Source organism: Corapipo altera, unplaced genomic scaffold (genome assembly GCF_003945725.1).
Source record: "Corapipo altera isolate COAL_440 unplaced genomic scaffold, ASM394572v1 2c, whole genome shotgun sequence".
In the NCBI taxonomy this organism is placed as follows: Eukaryota; Metazoa; Chordata; class Aves; order Passeriformes; family Pipridae; genus Corapipo; species Corapipo altera.
Window position 1 is genome coordinate 2170595 of NW_020884923.1, and position 17564 is coordinate 2188158.

The window sequence follows — 17564 nt, forward strand, 5'->3', positions numbered from 1 at the left end:
CCTACACAACTCCAAAAGAAACCTCTGCAGCAAGACCTCAGCTGGAAGTGGATTCTTGGAACACAGAATAAAATCGTGCAACACCTCACGCTACCTGCTGGGAGAAGCCAAATGCCCCAGAGCGAACACCAAGAACGACTAAAGCTGTATTAGCAAACAAAATTTATGACAAACACTCTTACATACATCAATCTTTGTGACACTAATTAGCATTTTTATCTGCTTGATTTTTATCAAACTTCTGTTTGTTTTTTCCAGCTTTTTTTCTAGGAAGAGTTTTTAGTCTTTTTGGTTTAGTGTTCTTCTTCAACGGGGTTGCTTTTTCACCAACAAAAGAATCATCAGAGTAGCTCTTCTTTTTTGTTGTGGTATTAACTGTAGCCTTGGGAGCACGAGACCGGCCTGGAATTTTCTGTGGTGCTTTCCTCTTGTCTCCTGTGCGCTGCACTCGTATCTTTCTTCCCATCAGAACAGAGTTGTTGAGTTTCAGAGCAAGATGTACAGCATCTGTGTTCTACAAAAACAGACATGGAGTTCAAAAGCAGGATTACTTCCAATTCATTGCTCTCAAATTAATAGTTACCTTTATTCAAAATTTGTAAGCAGGATTTTACAATGAAGAGCAATCAAACTGCTCTAGTGAATGACACAAGATCTCTGCTCAGGAACACCAGCACACCCATGCAGCCCACACATTGAGGCACAGATACTTGACAATGGGCTACAGAACAGCTTAAATGAGACACAAAAGTCAGGTGCAAAGAGACGAAGGAGAAACTCAGAGAAAAGAGGTACTGAGCTGCAGGAAATACACTAAGGAAGATGAGGTTGGGAGACTATAGAAAGCAAGTTGTACTGAATCAAAAATGGAGAGTCTGTAAGCAAACCAGTTGCAGGAAAGAACTCCACTCACATTTAGACACATAAGAAATAGTAGAACATTGGAGTTATACCAAACAAACTCATCTGTCCCTCCTTTAAGACTTTCCCTTAAAGTCACTTCTTTCAGCCCATTTTAAAACTTTTACTTGTACAAAATCTGCAATAGTTTGTTTTGTGTCTGCTTCCACAGAACTGGTCTTCTAAGCTGCTTTTAACATACACAACAGCACTACCATTTAACATCATACACTTACAAGCATATACAAACCTCAAAAAGGTACTAAAAAGGTAAAAAAAATGCTATAAAGGCAGATCCCAATTCAGATTTTGAATAATTCCCACTGTGCTGGAGCAGACCATGCACACATACCTCAAAGAGAACGTATCCAAAGCCTTTTCCCAGGCCAGTCGTTCTGTCTCTCACAACTCGCACTCCCACGACATCTCCACAGACATGGAAGTGTTCTCTCACAGCATCATCGAGGATGTCTGCAGGCAAGCACAAGGGAACAGATCTCTCTTCAGGCAACACGCACAGCTTTAAAAGCCTGGCCCAAACACAAATATTTCATATTCACCAATTCAGGTACATGGTATCAGTGGTTCAGAAAAACCCCAGCAAGTTAACAACGCAGGCTTTATAAAAGGTTATTTATTTTTATAGTTACCCATTCTCCGGCTTTGAAGAGTACAATATAAATCACGAATAAGAATGAAGGCAAAGACTGAAATAATTTTTTCAAATAATTTCATTTATGGTTGGAATATAGTGGAAATTATGATGCCTGCTACATTTTTGTAGCTCCTTCTTACGCCAGCATTTCTTTCTAAGAATTAATGCTGATGATAATGAGCTTGAGCTGGCTGTTCTTCAAGTCAAATGCTCACTGACTGAGCCGTGAATTTTAGCTGAATGGGGGAGAAGGGAGAAGCTTCCAAGCACAGCTGCTATACAATTATTTTGATAATAACTGGATGTGCAATGCTTTCTCCATCTCATGCCTACACAAACAGACAAGTGTGATGTACCATCACAAAAATACAGGTTATCCTCTTCTTTGAATAGTTATGCTTCATACAATCCCCTTACATAGATATCAACATCTCTATTAAGGGGAGGGGCTGAACTTAATATGATGGGTGTAACTACAGCAATGGGACTTAGATGTGCTGAGAAAGGTTCGAGCTGCTGAAGTAATTTCAGAGCATGGCAAATCACAGAGTCATAGAATATTCTGAGTTGGAACAGACTCACAGGGATCATCAAGTCCAGCTCCTGGCCCTGCACAGGACATCCCCAAGAATCACACCGTGTGCCTGAGAGCATTGTCCAAACACTTCTTGAACCCTGTCAGGAGCTATGACCACTTCCCTGGGCCTGTAATGTCCAAACTTTTTTCTGCAGCACGTACACAGGAACACAGTCCTGACACAAGCTCTACACAAGAGGCACTAGTAATGTCACCACAGTCAGATTTGTCACCTGTCAAGGTTTTCGGACAGGTCACGTGTTATAGACTGATGCCTGTTTGTTCCAGTGTTACTGTCACAGTACATGATACAGGCTCTGCATCAGTCACAGGCACAGGGCAAGCCTTCATCCAGAGTATTTACACATCCACGCGACCTCCAAGACAGACGCTTGTACCGAGCACCCTGACTCCTTAATACCCTCAAAAAAACCACACCCAATGACAATCTCTTCATCTGCTCTCCAGTCTGCTCAGAAGCAGCTGATTATTCCTCAAGTATTGACCTCAGCTGCATGGTAAACACCTCCACAGGGGTAACAATTGATCACCAAGAGCTGTCTGGGCATAGTCACTAACCCTGTGGCTCACAAACAGCATCAAAATGAGAAGCCATCACTGTCCATCACTCTGAATTGGTTCACAACAGATACCGGTACCCCTTGAAGAGTTTAGAAAGCTATGGCCGTGCAACTTAGTCATATTTATTTAAAAAACATCAAGTGACAACAAGAACTAAAGCACATGCAGAGCTACCTACAATAAAGAAAACAATCAACTTGCAGAACTTGACAAAAACTTACAACCCCTTTAGGTGTTTCCATTAACAAACAAAAATTAATACCAGCGAAAATATTTAGCTACCTAAATATGCTATCCTAAATATAAAGAAATAAAAAGCCTAATGTCAAAATATTCCATAAATGTTAAGTGATGATGCGTAACAACCCACTTTTGACCTACCATATGGGAGATTTCCCAAGAATACAGAACGTTTATTGTCATGCTAAAGAAAACAAGAGAGACAAGACAGTAAGTTATTTGTAACAGAAAAAAACCCAAACAACCAAACAAAAACAATAACCCCCCCCAACCAAACCAGAAAAGAGTTTTTCTAGTCACACATTTTACTTACTGAACTGGTTTTAGATGCAGTGTCAACTCTGATGTGAAATCCACTAGCAATTTCTGTTCCATTCCTTTTGTAGCCAAAAGCAAAAAGTTTTAAAAGTGAAATGAGTGTTATTTAACTTAGAATGTCACTGCATTCAAAATGCAGTGTATTCAAAATGAAAAGTTACTTTTAAGTTTGAACAAACATTTTATTCTTGATTCAAGCAAGAGCAGGGAGATTGTTTAAATTTATCTGCAAATCTCCCTGAACTATCTCTGCGACAGGGAACAAGGAACAAAACTGAGACTTACTCCTTCAGAGCCTTCTCAGCACCACATTCTTCCTTAAAGACAACGTAAGCATTAACAAACTTTGCATTGGGGTGCAGCTTGTGCCTGGAACATGAAAAGGACACATTACTGTTTAAATCATTTTGATGATGTGCAGTGCACAAACACTTCTTGTTGGACACATTTATGCCTCTGCTTGTTTCATGCACACTAACAGCTTCATTTCTCTTATAGGTCAAGCTAGCCTGTATGTGCAAGGGTGTCCCACTGTTCATCTTGTACAGCCTGTCTATGCACCCTGAGCAAGCTTCCTCAGGTCATAAACGTATCCAAAGGAATTAAAGACTATTAGTAACTTTCTCCTTCCTAAAATATAAGAAATGCAACCTCAGATAACAAATTACTAGTACACATAGCACATAATTCTTTATCACTTGTCAAGAAAACACACACAAAGGTAATGACAAAAGAAAAAAAAACACAAAATACATTAAAAAAGACCTAATATAGCCAAACTTTTAAAAACCAACACACAAAAATTATTTTGGTCTTGTAAAATAAAGCACGAAATTCAAAAGAGGAACCTACTTGATTGCTGCTACCTTTTTCGATACAATATCTTCTGCTGGAATCTTTAAGATAAAAAGAACTTGAGTTAGGTGGGCGTAGTGTGAACTTATCACAAAGACTTGTGCTTGAAGACAAACAGGAATTCAAGCAGTGCCATTCCCACCAAAGCAATGTAGCCAGTACAGTGAGCAAATGATGGAAGTGGCTCTTCTTAGAGATGATCTACAAAAACCTTAGAGAGCTTGCTCTGTTTCTTGAGTTCCACGACTGTTATTGTCAACTATTTTAGCAAGTACACCAATTTATAATCAACATGTCTTTGCTACTATGAATTAAAAACAGATAAGTAATGCCTTAGCTAAACAAGCAATAATAAGGCATTCCTCTTTCAGAGAACATAGAGCTCTGATTCTGGATCAACTGCTGCTACAGGAAAAATGTATTTGTGCTGCTTCTGTGGTAACATCTCCAAGGCTTCTTCTAACGGCAAACCCACATATCCCCAAACCCATTTCTGAACTAATGAAGATATAAGCTTTGCAAATACTATTGCCCTTTAAGACGAACAAGTAATTTTGTTACGTAATGTCTGAAGAAATAACATACCAACGACCGGAAGCGAATGGACTGGATTTGTCCATACTTCTTAAAAAGAGATTTCAGTACCTAAACAGAAGATATTACAAATATTCAGTACATTCTCGCACCCTGGTAACGAGAATGAGTGTTTAATATTTATTAGTAACACTGTTCTTACACTGTTTTCCTTTTACTTTTACGAGGTCCCTTAAAGGGATCATAAAACGTGTGAGTAATTCATAACTATTTCTGTGTTTCTTGTGTCAGCTTCTTCTACAGATTGCCAATACTGAAGTTGTGTCCCTTATTATGGAAGAAAGTATAAATTTAACACGTTTTATGTAAGAGTCTGAAGCATTGTTTGCATTCAAAATTAAAAGCAGACTAACTTTGTAATTGCAGTTCTCATTTATTCATTTTTCACTGACAGACCAATTCTATTCAAGAAAGACAAACTGTATCCACTGCTGTAAAAAACTCAACTCTAAGAAACCAAAGAGATGACCTCTACTGGTTTCTAAGAATGAGCACTATTTTCTACTTTCCCAAAAGCAATTTCAGTCACAAATGTGAGTGACTTTTCAGCTGGAAACATCCCCTCAGACTGAGGACTGCTGTAAATTCTTTCATTCCTTTAGCTGACAAAATCCACCCACGTACCTGAACAGTACAGTTGACAGGTAAGTTTCCAACAAACACCGTTCTTCTGTCTACCGTTTCATCAGCCACCTTTTTTCTCTTTTGTTGTTTTGCAGTTGTGCCCACAGGTGAATTAACAACACTTTTGGTGATGGCTTGAGAAGCCTTTTTCTTTTGCTTTGTTTTGTTTTGAAGCACTTTTTGATCCTCCTCTTCATCTGCCTGCTTCAAAGCGTTCTCTCTTATCAGAAACAGACACGCGGATTAGAATTGATGGGGATAAAACAGGGGGGTTGAAGTCAAAGAACTGAAGCCTCCAAGATAAATATTTTAGCTTACATTTTAAATTATGTTCACCATAAAATTTCAAACATTATTGTGTTTGTTATGCATTAAACAAACATATCTGACTGTTCCATAACATGGAAACCATTTGCTATCCTCAGGACATTGCATTCGCTATTTAGTAGGAGTAATAAAGAAACACTTCAGAATGATATAATTTGATACCCTCTAAAAATGAAATGAAAAAAAAAAAAAAAATCTTTGCATGCTAGAACTAAAGATAGATTTAATCCTTTGCAGTATCCAGGATCAGAACAAACAAACCTTTGGAATTCTGCCGTGCACTTAAAAACCTCTATCTATCCAAACCCACCAATGAGCAGATCTGAAGGAGCCTCTGGAAGGCTACTGACATCAACACAGCACACAGGTTCCATGGGCATGGAAGAGGCAAAAAGACAAGAGTGCCAGAGACCTGTTAGCCTCGTGCTACAATCAAGTGCACTTTATTATCCAAACTGCATCATACAACCTGCTCTGACAGCGTCTTGGTTCAAGTATTTAAGAGAACAGACAGTGTAACAGAGGTAACCTCCTGTAACAGAGGTTCTGTGTCACAGCAGAGGTCACAACTCCCTCTGTCTGGCACCTTGCTCCTGCTGAAATTACCTCTGCTTCTCTGACTGCAGCTCTGCTGGATAAATGCAACCAGAGCTAGAAAATATCTCCCCATGCTAGAGAAAACTAGATCCAAGTGTCTTCATCTACAACCACTGGACATGGTAGCTCCCTAACAGGGGATTTGCATTTCACGGACCCAGAGCGTCAAGAAGCTGCACCTATTTCATACCTTCAGCAGAAAGCTACAGAAAATTTGCACAATCTTGAAAATAATCTTAAACACCAAGTTGAAGATGAATAGTAGAAGAGAACTTAGTTATTTTGTCAAACTCATGATATTACTATTAATCTAGATGTTGAGGTTTTTAATTTCACCATAAAACGGTCTCCCCTACTCACCTGTCTGACAGTTTTTTCTCTGCTTCTGAAGGTTCCTTTTTTCTGGCTTTCTTTGCTTTTACCGGAGGTTCTTGCACGACGAAAGAGCTCTGGTCTTCTGACACTTTCTCCGCTTCTTCCGCACGCTTCCTTTTCTTACTTCCCTTTAAAACATTGGTAAGAGAAACGGACTTCAAGAACAAAACTCCAGGAACGCACGACAAGCATTTAACACGCTGTAACTTACCTGGAGCGCCACGTCCGGAGCCCACCGCTGCAGGGGGCGGTGCTGCCGGCAGCCGCACCTGCGGAATCACCCCACCGAGCCACCCACCCCCCCACCCACCCCCTCACTCACCGCGGGCACGGCCACCAGCACGGGCGGGGCGGCGCCGCGGAAGAGGCGTGCGAGGGGCGCGGGGGGCGCCGCGCCCGCCCCGAGGCTGCCCGACACCTGCCCCACCACGTACTGCTCCTGCTCCTTCTGGTCCTTCCCGGCCGCCGGCGGGTCCCGCGCCCCCGAGCCCTCCCTGCGGACCCGCATGGTGGATGCGGAGCTGGGCGGGAACGGGCTGGGCGCGCGTCACTTCCGACGCGCAGGGCCCGCGCTATTCCCGGGGCCGCCCCCGCCCCCTCCGGTGCCTCCGCTCGCCGGGGACCCGCCCCGCGCCCCGGCTGGAGCCTCTCCCAGCCACGATGTGGCGGTGCCGCGTGTGTGCCCGTTCGGCCGAGCTCTGCGTGGGCGCGGTGGTAACGTAGAAACATCCAACATCAGGACGAGATGGACATAGTCTTAAGCTTTAACAGGGGAGGTTTAGGTTGAGCGTCAGGAAGAATTTCTTCGTAGAAAGAGTGATCAGACATTGGAATGGGCTGCCCAGGGAGGTCGTGGAGTCACCATCCCTGGAGGTGTGTACCGAAAGACTAGATGGAGCACTTAGTGCCATGGCCTAGCTGACAGGGTGGTTTAAGGTCATAGGTTGGACTCGATCTTTTCCAACCTCATTGAATCTGAATCTGTGATCAGCATGGGACTGAGTTGTCTCACTGATTGCCCACGATCCTCAGATCCAAGCGGAGCTGAAACAAACAGGATAGCTCTTGGGCTGTCACGTTACAAGTTTGATGCAGGTTTTGAGCTGCCAGCATTAGCAACTTTGTTGGCACCAATCTTGAATCGAAGGCAAAACAAGTAATGCAGCTGTGGAATAAAGGGAAAGCATTAGTCTTGACATGTGCACCAGGTATCCCCTGCCTTGTCCTCTGAATGCTGGGAAAGGCAGAGACCCTAATGGATGGGGTCAGCCCAAGAGAATACACAAATTTTTAAGAATGGGCAGGTTGCTGCATGACTTTTAAGTGGCTTTTCCAATCTGCTTTCACACAGAGGAGCAGCACTGCAGGTGACACAGGTGGGGCAGAAGAGGCTCAACCACCGTGACACATCCACATGACACTGGACAAGCATTCAGCTGGTATGTTTCAGAGACTCACTCAGTGAAGCTCAGCAAGAGGCACAGAGCCTCCAGGAACTCTGCCAGAGAGCAGGAAATTTCACAGCATGATGGGAACTACCCAGTCATAAGTATGTACAGGCAACAGTGGAGACTGCAAATTAAGGGAAGTGGGAGCAATGCAGAGCCTCCAAGCAAGGCACGTTTCTCTCGGCATACGCCAATCTCAGCTATTCCCTACATCATCAATTGTGAGACACACAAGACCAAGTCTGTTGCTCAGCCAAAGTGTAAAGGATACACCAGGGGCAGTTTGTCTTGCTTTGTCTCTCAGGTTGTGGTCCGAGCAGGCACTCAGGAGTAAGGGAACAGCCCGGCAGGCAGTGCTAGAGGTAAACTTCCTCAGCTGCAAGCAGAGTGCACATGCCAGGCAGGGAGCTCACCCACATGTACAGCTGCATTACAATACGTACCCTGAAAAGCAGCTCAGGTTTGACCCACTGGAACATGGGATAAAACTGCTGGCTAACAGATTGCCAAAGATGCCTTCCTTTGTAACCACTGGGACACAAGTGGTTCCACGAACCTGGAGAGTACCATTTACAGACACACTTCACAGAAGAGGTGCAGTGTAAAACATGCAGAACAAAATGTTTGACTGGCCATCAAACTGCATGAGAAGTACAATAAAAATTAAATAATCTCTGTATTGAGGAAAAGCAAAAATCCTACTAATGCAAAAACTCCATTTGGGAATGGGAAGGTGATTAATGATCCCCGTTTTAATCAGGTAAACAAACTGCCCCCCCCCCCCCCCCGACCTCAGTCAGTAATTGTCACATCAAAACAAATATGCTGGCACTAAAACTGAGAACTGATCAAGAACTAGTAGTGAGTGAAGAGGTGAATTTGCTCTTGCTTGCCCAGATGTAGTTCCCAGTTACATCAACACCTGTTATGCCTACTGAGACTGAAAAGCAGAACTGAACTATTACAACTTTGATTCCACTCAAACAGATGAAAATACCTTCTGAGGAGCCCCACTGAAATTATTAGAATTACTCCTATCAGTGTCAGGTCACTGGTAGTTCTTAACACAGTCAGTGTTTCCAAAAGTTATTTATCATTGTTTGCTCCTGTCAGTCTCATCAGTAATCTGTCATTTTGCAGGTGTAACAGTATTTTGGTTAACTAAACTGTAGCCAGCAGTTTGTTTCAACAGGCACTGCCTTCATGATGGGCCACGCTTTCGCTTTCTGCTGAAAAAGAGGATGTATTTGCATTAACTGCCAAGAGGAAAATCTGACCAATGCACCTGCTCTAACGTATCTTTATATGCCTACTACAGCACATCAAAGATCATTTGCTAAACTGATTCTGACGTAATTTTCATGAACACACTACAGTTGCTTAATTAAACTGTTAGAAACAAAATCAGGGATTCACAAACTATGGCATTTTATTTCAGAGGCCTTTGCTTACATTTGTACAATATATTACATAACTCTCCATTTTCTGCAGAACCTAATATATATTTTATAGCTTTTTTCTATAAGCTTTTCCTTCAATGTCTGTCAACAAATTTTTACAGTCCTGTACAATTCTGAATACTTGGAAACCATTTTCAATAAAATCAGTTATAACCTTAAGCGCACACTACGAAGACTGAAAATGCTTTTCTTAGAAAAGTCAAATGAAAAGGATTCTGACACTCTAGCATCTACAAACAAAATGCTTTGAATTCTTACATGTTGTATTGCCAGAAAACAAAGAAAAACATGCCAGCCCCTATTTCCCCAGGCAAAAGAAGTACACAGAACTACAATTAAAACAGTAAAACAATCTGTACAATAAAGTACTGTGTATTAACAGTGCCAGGTATTAAATAGCTTGAATGAACACTTCCGCAATATACAAATGTCTTACAAAGGTATAGAATTAACAGGAGAGAGCTTGGGATCCATTCAACATAAAATCAATACAAGTGAAAACATTTTGAAGTTGGTTTTGGAATTTGTACAAGGCATTTAAAAAATTAAACATCTACCACTCGGCTAGCTAGTTATTTTAAAAACAATTACCCTTTTGTGGCAGTGTTGGTATCAGCAACCACAAATTATAACCTCACACTTTACTCCCTCTTGAAGTCCTCTCCTTGAAGCTCGTAATAAAATAAGCATTAAAAATGAAATATTTGTTGCTTTAAGGGGAAAAGAAACATTTACAAGAAAACACAAAAATATACCTGTTATAATCCATTATGAATAAATATACACTTTAAACTGGCTGAATACAATCTTTATACATTAAGATTTAATACAGTTTGTTAGCCATTTTCTTTCTTTTTCATAATGTATTTTATCAAAATTAAAAAAAAAATACTGTTTTATAGAAAAATGGCAAAGTACAGTAGTTTCATTCCAATTAATGGGTCCTTAAAACCCAGAGTAACCTCTTTAAGCCTAATTCAAACCTGTAAACATTAGTCAGTCTTTTTTTTTTTTTTAAGGAATCCTCATATTTGGTTATCAGGACTGATGTCAAACATCTTACTAACTGCAGGTTTTGAATAGATGTGCTTGACGTATACAATTAAGCCACTATAAGGTGACTTAGCAGTTAAAAAACAATTAGCTTGTACAAATGAAAATATTTTCAATATTTGTCATAAATAAATGGAAAAATATCAAATGTTCCAGCTTTAACAAAATACCAGGGAATACAGTAAGCCTTACCACATTGATTTAGATCACCCCAAAACTATATGCTTATTGTCCTGTCTCTACAGGCAGTGAACAGCCTCCATTTGCCACAGTGGAAGGCCTTCGAGTCACTAGACTTACAATTCCCAGACAAGTTGGAAACAATTATTGCTTGAGGAAAAGCAGTTTGTTGTACTTTTTCTTCATAAAAGTGCACTTAAGTGCAAAGTTAGCTTGTCAAGAAACAACTTTAAATATAAAATAGTGCTTGTCTGAATTTTGTGCCACTGTGCAGTATAAAAAAAAAAAAAAAAAGAAAAAAAAAGAGTGGCCCTCAGCAGCCATTAAGTGCAAAGTGCTTTGGCAAGTCCTGCTGTCACCTGCACTCAACTGACATTCCATTCTGTGACGAACTTGACATAGAAGGTTCTGCTAACGTTAACATAACTGCAGCCGTAATGGAACTAGAGGAAGGTGATGAGGAGGAAGATGATGTAGTAGCAGCACCTGCATGGGAAAAGGAAAACACAGGTTATACAGATTTATAAATCAAGCAATAAAAATGTTTTCCTATTCAACAACAAGCATTGGTATATACTGACTCCAGCAACTAATGCCTAGCAATTAAGAAGAAAAAAGTCTTTTATTCCCTAGTTTCCTAGTAGGAAATACCCTGACAGAAATAGTCAGCTGTATGCAAGGCAGTACAGCATTTTTAACCTTGCAGCCCTGGTTCATCAAGGGCTCAGCCAAAGGATGCCAGAGCTCATTCCTGACCCACCAGCACAGTCAACTGTTCCCTTTCTTTTCTGTGGGAATCAGCACTGAATCTGCGCATACACCCTGCTCCGGCAACCGAGCAGCAACTGCAATTCCCATGTGATGGCTGCAGCTACAAAAATCTTACTACATGTGGCATTTCTCACACTGAGAAAATGATCCTTTTAGCATTCCTAGAAGCAGGCACACCAGAACATTCCCTACAGCAATAGGTGCAGCTGCTTCAGAAAGATGAGCAATTTGATTGGTCTCCCTTAAACTCATGGAATAAACTCCTTATCTTAAGGGCAAAGCACTAACTGGCCCACAAGCAGTACTACAGTAAATTTATCTATAACTTGAAGAAAAGTTATTCATACCCTTAGATGCTTTGTTCACTGGATAGAAAAGTTTATATTTCTGGGGGTTTTTTTCCTGTATAGCAGTTCTGCCAGAACAGTATTAAATAGATTGCATGCCTTATTAATGCTCCCTTACATAGCGACTGGGTATCTAATCCCTACCTTCTGAAGGTCATAAAATAACTGCACACAGCATATCCCAAAAACCAAACAAAACCACACTCCTAATGGCACAGGTTTCCCTATAAATTATCCAATCTTGTTAGCACCTTAATAACATGACATGCAATTTATTCCTCTAAAAATAGAATTTAGTTCCCAGCACTTACTTTCCCGCTCTTTTTTCTTTAAGCGCTTTCTTCTTCGGTCAATGGAAGCCACCTCAGATTTCAAGGACAGGTAATGTTTCCTGATTTCTTGCAATTTCTCTTGGAGAACTGTTATGCGCTCAGCGCTAGTCAAGTTTTCCAAGTCAGCTACAAGTTAAACAATCTTTGTTAATTATTGCTTATTTTTAAGCATTTCCAAACACTTCTGAATGTCAGTGAAGTGGGAAGTACTCAAAGCTTAGTGATGTGCTTTGAGGTAGCAGACAGCAAAGCTAAGAAACACAGCAACAGCAGCAGCTGCTGTTTGTTACCACAAATTTGTTCATCTTTTGTATTATTTTTTACAAGACACCATCATACACTTTTTTGGATTTTTTTAAGGAAGAGGAAAAAAATGCACTCCACTCCCCATAGGAAGGAAAACAAAATAAAATTAAGACAACTGGTGAAAACATAAGGGCCAAAACTAGTTTTGAGCCTGTTGTTTTCAGTCCTTGCTAGAGCTCAGTTTGGCCCAAGACACCAGGCCTGATTTGTCTTGGTTGTGACAGAACAAGCAGGTTACAACAGGAATCAGAACAGCTGTGGGGTGGTTCTAATAGAATCCATGGAGTATGGGCTGTAAGGTACAACTGTACAGGACTCTCCTCACTGGACACAGCCAGCACAGGAGCTGCTATGGAGCTCCCTGGCTGTTTCCAGCTGGGAGCTCTCCACAGCATGGCACACAGTTGTGGGCGGCACTGGCAGGAGAAATTCTCAGTTCAGTCCAGAGCAGCCACACTGGAGAAACTCAATTCAAAAACATTTAAGAATGGGTGGGGTGCAGAATGCACTCCATCAACCTACAATGCAGGTAGCACCTAAGGACCAAAAGCCACAACTATATTAGGCTGTGGGAGAACAAATAAAGCTCAGAGACACTGCAAGTGTCTTTGACTCTGCAACAGCAGGAGATGTGTCAAACAGCACTCCATAGACCACCTTCTGCCAACCAACTTCAGTATATGGAATGTAGCCAAGGTAGAAGGAAAGGAAGGAGCAAAAGCCCTTTAAAGGTGTTGCACCAGGAAAGCATTCAATGAATCTCAACAGGCCAGTAAGTGACAATAAAAACCTTTTATGTTACACACTCCTGAAGAGCACCAGAATGTAACTTGACTGTAAAGAAGTACTAGGAGAAAAATACTTTTAAAAGTAGAGCAATGCTGAGATTCAGGGTTGGAGAGGAAAAAAAAACACAACCAAATCAGGATCAGATTCAATTAACAAGCTGCACTAATATCAGGGCATTAATAAGCCACTGATCTCTTTTTCAGATAAGCAAATGCATGATCCTTTCCACACTGCTCACTTCTAGCTACACCTAGCTCACCCCTAGCTGTACCTGTAGCTTGACTGAAACAAACACCATGAAAGCTCTTAATACTAGAAATAGTAAACATGTCCTGGGTCACTGAGACAGAACGGAAGGGGAAAAAGTTACAAATCAATCACCTAAGTGTCTGAACACTAGAGAATGAGGAGTAAAACAGCAAGGAAATATCAAGGGAAGAAGCACACAGAGTAGATAACGCTCATCCCAGAATGGCAGGTATGCAGAGGACAGCAAGAACCTCAAGTCAGCTCAGGAGCCATATCTAAAAACAGTCCTGGAAGAGTGTGATATAGGCGGTTCCCTGTGCTGCATTTGCAAAAAAGAGAAATGAAGATTTATCACAAAATTAAGCAAACTCAGGATGAAAAAAAAAAAAAAAGCCAAAATATAGAAAATTAAAAAAGCCTTTTTATACTATACCACAAGATGCCACTAGGTCTGTTTTCAAGAAAATACTTACACATTTGAAAACTCCACTTGTAAACTTTGGGCAAACGATTATTCTGTTCTTTGAGATCAGACTCCTTCTCTCCATTTTTCCCACATTTTCCTGGAGATTGTGTTCTTGTGAGTGATTTGGTTTGGTGAGACTTCATGCCAGTAGAAACTGATTTTGCTGACTGAGACTTGGACACACTTTCACCAGCAGATAGTTCATCACTGTCACTGCTGTTTGCTAAAGAAACAAGAAGACCTTGTTACAAAACAAAGCCCAAATGAAAGCTTATCAGAAGCTATTCCTGCACCGACTTTCATGTAATGGGAGTTTATTTGACCCAAATCCTATAACTCTAAAATGACAGAACTCATCCTGGTATAGCAGCTTGGCACACAGCTCTCTGCATCACTGGTGCCCAAGTACAGAACCACAAACCAGGTATATAATGGGGCCTCTGATTGTTGCAGCAAACTGTGAAAGAAAAACCTTGCACTGGAAACACCACCCTGTTAGTTGCTGTGCAGGTGGACTCAGAGCTGTTCTGTGGACCTATGGGAACCACGATCCTACAGACCTAGAGGGTGGTTAGAAATGCCAGACTCTGGCACCACAATCCATCCTAAAGACTGGCAAGGATTTTGCTGAAAGTGTGTGTCAAAAAACATAAGGGGCTGGGGTCAGGGCACACTTCTTGTAAGGAGACTCTTGAATACAACCCAACTGCTCGAGGTCCCCAGAGGGAAGGTGCACTCTACTCTCTGAATGGTTCATGACAGCATCACACTTGTTGCTCTAGAACCACAGCCATAAATAAATTGCCTGTATTAGAAAATAAGGCAAAGAGGCAGTCCAATGTGTCAGCCTTGTGCCAAAATGAACCACATCTGTCTGCTTATGGGGCTGCACTTTCTCTAAGAGTTCTCAAGTTTGACTTTTGTCCCATCTCCTGTTTACATTTTTTAATATCAATTTCTAACACAGCACTCAATACATATATTAATTTCTATCTCATTTTTGAACAAACAATTACAGACAAGCCTTTGACTGTATTTTTAGGACATGTGTAGCAGAAATGAGAGCAAACGATCGGCCTTTTCTTCGCCAGATGTCACCCTATTTTTTCTCTACTAAATGACTATCAATAATCTGAATATGTGTGACATAATCTAAAATTCCTCTGATATGATGACAAAATTTTTTAATTTTGGGAAAATAGCTGACCCAAAACAGAATAACTTTTTCAACATCAAGTAGAGAAAACTAACTGTAAAGCAACAGGCTGAACTGAACAGTTTTCTAATCAAACTTCCCAAAGGACAGTAACAAGGTAATCTGTCTAAAAGACAAGATTTATGAGTAACAATTGAAAGGATGATTTTTTTTAGCATTACTAAAATAAAACTGGGGTGAAAGCAGGGGCAAGAGACTAATTCAACACAAGTCTAGTGAAGCACTGGAATAAAATGACTAGGAAATCTTCAGATTCTCCATCATTAGAGTTGTTTTTAAAACCATGTTGAACTCTAATTTATTAAGAAAAGCCTCAGTTGTACCTGCCCTGGGTGTTGACAAAATGAGACCTGAAAGTTTCTTTTAGTCCTGGCCTTCATGCTTTGGTGATCTACAGAGGAGAAACTGAATACCAAGATACCTGTAGCATGAAGGAACTCAGCCAGCTGCAGAGTTGCTGGTGTTGGCTGGCTTAACACAAAGACAAGAGCTGAAGCTGCCACAAAAGCAGGTTTAAGAGGTATACCTGAATTTTGGCAAAAGTATTTTTTTTGCTTACAACTAACTCCATATTTTATCTATTTATTTTCTTTATCACATTCAGAAGTGCCTGAATTCTAACAACAACATCACATACGCATCAAGGACTACATGGTACAAGAAACAATTCTAGATTTGAAGTGTTTGCATCCTGATGGAGACATAGGTTGAGAGAAAGGGGTAAATTCACCAAATCCAAGGGAATAATGGCAAGGCTTAAAATGGTGTATTAGTTCTTCAAATTCAGTTTGTTTTGTTACTTTAATTCCTGGGGTGAGGGGAGGAATAAGGATAATGGAAGAGACTAGAGAATTAGAATTAAAAAGGATAAGAAAATATGAAGAGGAGATCAACAAACATGAAGGAAAGGTGGGGTGAAAGCAAATACCAGACCAGAAAGTACAAACTTTTAGCTGTTAAAAGAAATAAAGCAGGGAGGGAAGGAAGGGAGCTGGGGGAGAGAGGGGAAAAAAGGCATGGTGTATGCTTTGTATCCTTCCTTTAACTGCATTTTCTTAGTTATCCTCCTGACTCCACTCTCTAGTTGACTATTTCCTGGTATTCTTTTTTAACAGTGAAATGAAGCAGTAATTGATCTTGTTGTCTCCCAAACACATGTGCGTATGACCCCTAATACACCTCTGCTTTTATTAAGCTTCCCAGTTCTGTGGTTTCTATTCCAGTTAGCTTCTACAACTACAAAAAACTGCAAAAGCTACACTATTTCCTGCACAGGAAGAAAACAAGAGTCTATATTCTTCTGGAATTATTCTCATATTTGCTAGAGGGTAGAGATATGAACCTCTAAAAATTCATCTTGCAGAAAATAGAGAGTATCATTTCCTTCACGTCCTCTAAAACAGGCAGTTATCGTGGTACAGAGATACCTGTCCCAATTCTGCCATGTGTGAAATACTCTCTCTTTTTAAGTCTTCCTGAATTACACAATATTAGGGACCGCTTAGAAATAGGCCCAGAAGTAATACAAGACATTTAAAACCACTTTGGCATTCAGGTAGAGCAGTTTCTTCATTTAAACAGTATTAAGAATTCCCTGATGAGAACATTTTGTCCTACTACAGACTTTATCTCCTACAATCATCTGAACAGATGACATGGTACTTCCACACATTTCATTTCACACTAAGCCGCTGTACTTACTAGTTTTACTTTTCTTTTTGCTGTTCACAGATGTTTTGTGGCTTCTTTTCTGCTTTTTTGAGGAGCTGCCTCCTCCCTGAGCATCTTTAAGTCTTTTTTGGCCTGTACAGACTATAATTGGGAAAAGAAAAAAAAGAAGAAATCGAAAGTAAATAAATGCTTGCACTTCTGTGTGTTTTTCTCAGTCTCACTCCCTCCCCCGCCAAAAATACTTCAGAACTTAAGTCTGAAGACAACAATGCAACTGTTCCTGCCTATCCTTAATACAGCTCAGTTTTGTACTTATACTAACAAGAGTAGGTGAAAGACAATGGAAGGCAAAGTTTTTTCATATAGAGTGCCCAGGTAAGATGATTACAGATAACTTTCCCGCACACATCACCAGAATTTCTCTTGAACCATGTGGATTTATTATTTTTTGAATACTGTAAATTAAAAAGGATTACATTTACTAGAAAAGTTATCAAGACCTACTGGAACTGAAAAATGTTTTTAAAAGTTTGTTGTATTTGGAAGCTGTGAGAAAAAAAGTGAAGCCATCACTTGTGATCAGTAGTTATGTTAATTGAAAGTATTAAAATCTTAGATAATTTTTAAAAAAA

General features: G+C 40.5%; 2 protein-coding genes across 7 annotated transcripts in view; both read right to left on the minus strand.

Annotated features, from left to right (window-relative positions):
- Positions 1–147: 147 nt before the first annotated feature.
- Positions 148–7180, minus strand: RBM34 (RNA binding motif protein 34). 2 transcript variants are annotated; one of them, XM_027657397.1, is made up of 10 exons: positions 6967–7180; positions 6630–6772; positions 5346–5565; positions 4713–4772; positions 4125–4168; positions 3558–3641; positions 3268–3331; positions 3096–3138; positions 1253–1371; positions 148–514 (listed from the first exon to the last, which is right to left on the minus strand). In XM_027657397.1, exons 1-10 carry the CDS (start codon positions 7150–7152, stop codon positions 203–205), a joined length of 1275 nt encoding a protein of 424 aa, XP_027513198.1. In that variant the 5' UTR covers positions 7153–7180; the 3' UTR covers positions 148–202. The 2 variants fall into 2 exon arrangements, with proteins under 2 accessions (XP_027513198.1, XP_027513197.1); XM_027657396.1 differs by having other exon boundaries at positions 6630–6775.
- A 2316-nt stretch (positions 7181–9496) lies between these two features.
- Positions 9497–17564, minus strand: part of ARID4B (AT-rich interaction domain 4B) — an 88946-nt gene continuing 80878 nt past the window's right edge. For all 5 annotated transcript variants that reach the window (XM_027657286.1, XM_027657287.1, XM_027657290.1 and 2 more), the window contains 4 exons: positions 16963–17073; positions 14053–14268; positions 12215–12361; positions 9497–11271 (listed from right to left, as the gene is read on the minus strand). In XM_027657286.1, the coding sequence (XP_027513087.1) occupies positions 11141–11271; positions 12215–12361; positions 14053–14268; positions 16963–17073 (605 nt within the window). In that variant the 3' untranslated portion in view covers positions 9497–11140. The remainder of the gene's footprint in view (positions 11272–12214; positions 12362–14052; positions 14269–16962; positions 17074–17564) is intronic.